The sequence below is a fragment of the Beta vulgaris genome, chromosome 4, assembly GCF_026745355.1.
Source record: "Beta vulgaris subsp. vulgaris cultivar EL10 chromosome 4, EL10.2, whole genome shotgun sequence".
NCBI lineage: Eukaryota > Viridiplantae > Streptophyta > Magnoliopsida > Caryophyllales > Amaranthaceae > Beta > Beta vulgaris.
The window spans coordinates 52,064,775-52,069,104 of NC_079205.1; the positions used below are offsets into that span (position 1 = coordinate 52,064,775).

The window sequence follows — 4,330 nt, forward strand, 5'->3', positions numbered from 1 at the left end:
TGTGTTGCTGTAATTGTACAAATTTCAGTTGGAAAAAGCGTGGCATAAAAGGTCGAAAATAGATTGAAGTGTGTCGAGAATGTGCAGCAAAATCAAGCCATGATCTCCATAACACTACAAGCATGCTAATAGGAGAACGTGGAGCATTATATTTCCAGAAGAAGAAGATTAATTGCAACAGCTATTCAAGGGAGAAATTACCCGAAGAAAACTTAAGACTTTCTTGAGCAAAAATTCAATATTAACTTAGAAAGTTTTCCTGTAATTTCCTCTCATATTCTATGAACATACTTGTGTAATATTCATAGTGTTTGGGTGAGAGAAAAATCAGAGAATATCCTTGTACTCAAGAGAGAGAAAGAAAGAGAGAAAAGAGAAGACTTCGAGTGGAGTCAAAGTGAGTATCATCAGTTTAGGGGGAACTGGGTGACTGGGAAAAAGTTCCGAGAAGAGTAGAGAAGGGTTCGTTATTAGGTTGTAAAAGAGAGTTTTTTGGCCTATTATAGTAAAGAGAGTATTGAGTCAAAATCCCTTGTGATCAAGGTTTTTCTTCCTATTGGGCCTAGGAAGTTTTCCTTGTAAAAATCTCGTGTGCTTTTTCTCTTTTGTTTTTGAGTTACTTTAATTTCGCAATCTAAATTTGAAAATTTCCCCTCAACTACAATTCACCCTCCTCTTGTAGTTGGTCTAGTGTTTAAAATATAGTAACACAGATGATTTGATATCATGCTGTAAGGGAGAATATAATTTTGAGTTTCGAATACTGAGAGCTTTTAACCTTTTTTGTGAGACTTCAGGATACGAAGCTAATGTTCACAAATCAGCCATGTACATACACTTGTGGCATGCCATAATCAGATGTCACAAGAATTGCTGAAGCTTTAGGGTTCTCACAGCAAACATTGCCATTTAGGTACTCAAGTGTACCTATTTATGCTAAAAAGATTTCTACAGCTCAGTGTGAAGAATTGATTGACAAGATGACATGAATAATTATAATATGGAGGAGCAGAAATATGTCCTATATAGCAAGAACACTCTTGATTAATTTAGTACTCCTTAGTGTGTGCACTTACTGGTCACAAGTATTTGTGTTACCAAGGAAAGTTCTCACTGAAATTAATAAGATATGTAGAGCATTTTTATGGGGAGGTCATGCTTATTGTAGTAAGGCATGTGCAGTGGCTTGGGAGAGACTATGTGCACACAAAACTGCAGGAGGATTAGGATTCAGGAACATAGTCATATGGAACATAGCTAGCCTGGGCAAGTATGTATGGGTTGTGTCTACCAAACAAGATAGTGTTTGGTTGAAATAGATTAATTTTGTTTACCTTAAGGGAGATGACTAGTGGAGCTATAAGCCAAATGCAGGGGCTAGCTGGTATTAGAGGAAGATTTGTGGAGTGAAGGAATAACCGAAACAAGTCATCACACAGGACAACTGGTGCAGATGGATCAATACTCATTCAAAGCAATATATGAGAAATTAGTAAGGGAAACTGAGAAAGGGAATTGGAATTCTATTGTATGGAATAGGCTTAATGTGTCTAAACACATGTTTATAATGTAGTTGATTGTTCAACAAAAACTTCAGACTACATCAAGACTAGCAAGTATTGGAGTAAGTGCTTCACCAAGTTGTTTGATCTGTGATACAAGCTCAGAAGACCGTGCTCATCCTTATTTCACATGTGCATTTAGTTCAAGCTGCCTAGCTCATATCAAAACATGGTTGAATATCCAGGCTACTATTGCTGATTTGTAGCAGCTATTGAGATGGGTGAAGAATAGTAGAAGGTCTAAGTTTCAAAGAGAATTAATCCTATCTAGTATTACTGCTCTAGTCTACTTTGTACAACAGGCTAGAAATAAAGTGCATTGGGAGTCTTGTGTGCCTAGCATTCAGAAGACGTGTAAGGAAGTCAAAAGCATTGTTAGAGCTAGGATCCTAACTGTTCTGCCACGGAAGATTTCTAGAAATATCAACTTTGGTTTAATAGCCTTCACTAATGTTTAGGAAGGATGTGATGTAAGGTATAGTTTGAATTGAATGAATAGCCTGTTGGCTTGTGAACTGACTTTGAGCTGGAGGGGTCCAACCTAGTTGGTTCGCTTCTCTCTTTGTTGGTTTTAGGTTATATTGTTGATCTATTAATATATTTACTTGATTGCTTAGCAAAAAAAAAAGATGAAGAGAACAATTAAAATTCATTTTGCTTTGTCATCATCAAAACCTTGAAAATAAAAATTAATTAGGGAACTACTTTGGTTTTTTAGGGAATGGAAACTACTTGAATACTTATGAGAAATATATAGCATGCATAATAGAAGATTTATCTGCAACATCAATCGAAAACTAAAGTATACTATCTTCTTTTCAAGCTATAATAAACGCATAATATTCGAAGTAGAAATTTGATCATTAATTTCTACTCTCAACTGATGTTTATATCAATTACAAGAAAACAATATTATTATAGTACTTTGTAGGACAAGTCTATTGGTATAATTGTATAACTTTTATTCATTAAATGAAAGGAGTACTCTTCAATTTACTCCTTGACATATATCCTTTCCAAATTTCCAACAATAAAAAAAGGATATCAAAAAACTTCCTATTCCAACAACAACCAAACATACTAACACTTATAGTTTCCACATAATTATACAAATTCACATAGATTTTCACATTAGATTGTTGTCCCCAAATACATTCAAGCCCTAAGGTGAACTTTACACAATCTATGAAATATTTGCATTCTAAAGGGTTGTCTATATGCCTTCAATGCTATACCAATGTACAATAAGATGTAATATATACTAAACTAAAACGAGGATAGACGAAATTCTCAAATGCTGCCTAGTTCAAAATGAATTTGTGGTTATACTTATAAGAACAAGGTGGCAGACTGACAGTATGTGCAAATCATTGAAACCAATACAAACTCTTAGACATCCCAATCACCAGGAAGTATTAGCCTCTATATAATAGATCTAATTGTTGGATCATGCATCACAAATCACAACACCCTCCCCCCTAAAAAAATTTCCAATTGATATTAAAAAATTCTCAGTTGATACTCATTTTACAACTCTTATAATACCAATTGGAAAAATTCTAGTAACACCACCTTATAAAACCACTATTAAAATCTATCAATAGAGGCATAATCTCTCCCTCAAACACACACTCGAACTCAGAACTTGTAGTTTTATACTTTTTTTTAGAACTTGGCTTCATATCTTATACTATATGTCTCCATCCCCTTCTCAAGTCAACTTTAGCGTGAACATCTCCCATCCATTTCCGCCCTCTCAAATTCCGCCACGTGTCCTGTTGAATTCCATCTCCTGTATTTCCCAAAATGCCCCTCCTCTATGTCCCCCTCAAATACTTTATGATTTCCCACCTCGTTGACTTCCTCTCCCAACTCGCTCCCTGACTCGTCAACTCGGCCCGCATCCAGCTGAGTCAACTCACCGAGTTGGGGAACAACATCCATCCGGCAAAGAGGGCACGACGTGTGATCCTTAAGCCAAGGGTCCAAACAACCTAAGTGAAATACATGGTTACACTTGGGCAGCAAACGCAGCGTTTCGTCCGCCTCGAACGGGCTTAAACACACCGAGCACTCCACCGGGCCGGTAATAACCTTCCTACGGCCCGCCACCTCGGAGTACTTAAAAACAGGGAAAGTCTCCAGGACGGAGGGGTCCAGCCCAATGCAGGCCCGCTGAGTCAGCCCGTCATCGGCCCGGTTTCGAGGTCGTATGCTAGGTTTGCAGTAAACGTTAAGGATGACGAAGATGACGACGATAACGACGGTGGTGACCGTTAAAGTTATTCCAAGGAAAAGAGCGTTTGCTGTTGGCTGGTAACTGTGGACTATAAATTGTGCACTTACAAGTGAAGGAGAGAGGATGAGGAATGTTATGTAGAGAAGTATGGATGAATGATGATGCATGTTTGTAGTAAGGTTTTAGGTGGTGTTTATTGGTGAATATCATGATCGAAATAAAGGAGTTGACATTAAAAGTAGTATGAATTTTTATGGAAAAGATAGGGAGGGCCTAAAGAGGAAAACTCTATTAATATTTTTCAATTTAATTAGTTAATTGCAACTTGCAATATCAAAATTCATAAATTGTGAAAGTATTATTATTGTATCCTTTTATTGTAAGTGTTCTTCGTCCTTTTTTTTTGGTATATATTATTGTTCCACTTTTTTTTTTTTTTCAATATTCACATACTCTCTCCATTCCTTATTGATATTTTGAATTTGATTTACACATTCATCTATACACATCTTTAACTATTAATATATAT

At 36.3% G+C, this 4,330-nt stretch overlaps 1 protein-coding gene across 1 annotated transcript; it reads right to left on the minus strand.

The window, feature by feature from the left end:
* Nucleotides 1-2,643: 2,643 nt before the first annotated feature.
* Nucleotides 2,644-4,094, minus strand: LOC104907398 (RING-H2 finger protein ATL11). Its single transcript, XM_010696321.4, has one exon. The coding sequence runs from the start codon at nucleotides 3,966-3,968 to the stop codon at nucleotides 3,285-3,287; it is 684 nt and encodes a 227-aa protein (XP_010694623.2). The 5' UTR covers nucleotides 3,969-4,094; the 3' UTR covers nucleotides 2,644-3,284.
* Nucleotides 4,095-4,330: the final 236 nt, after the last annotated feature.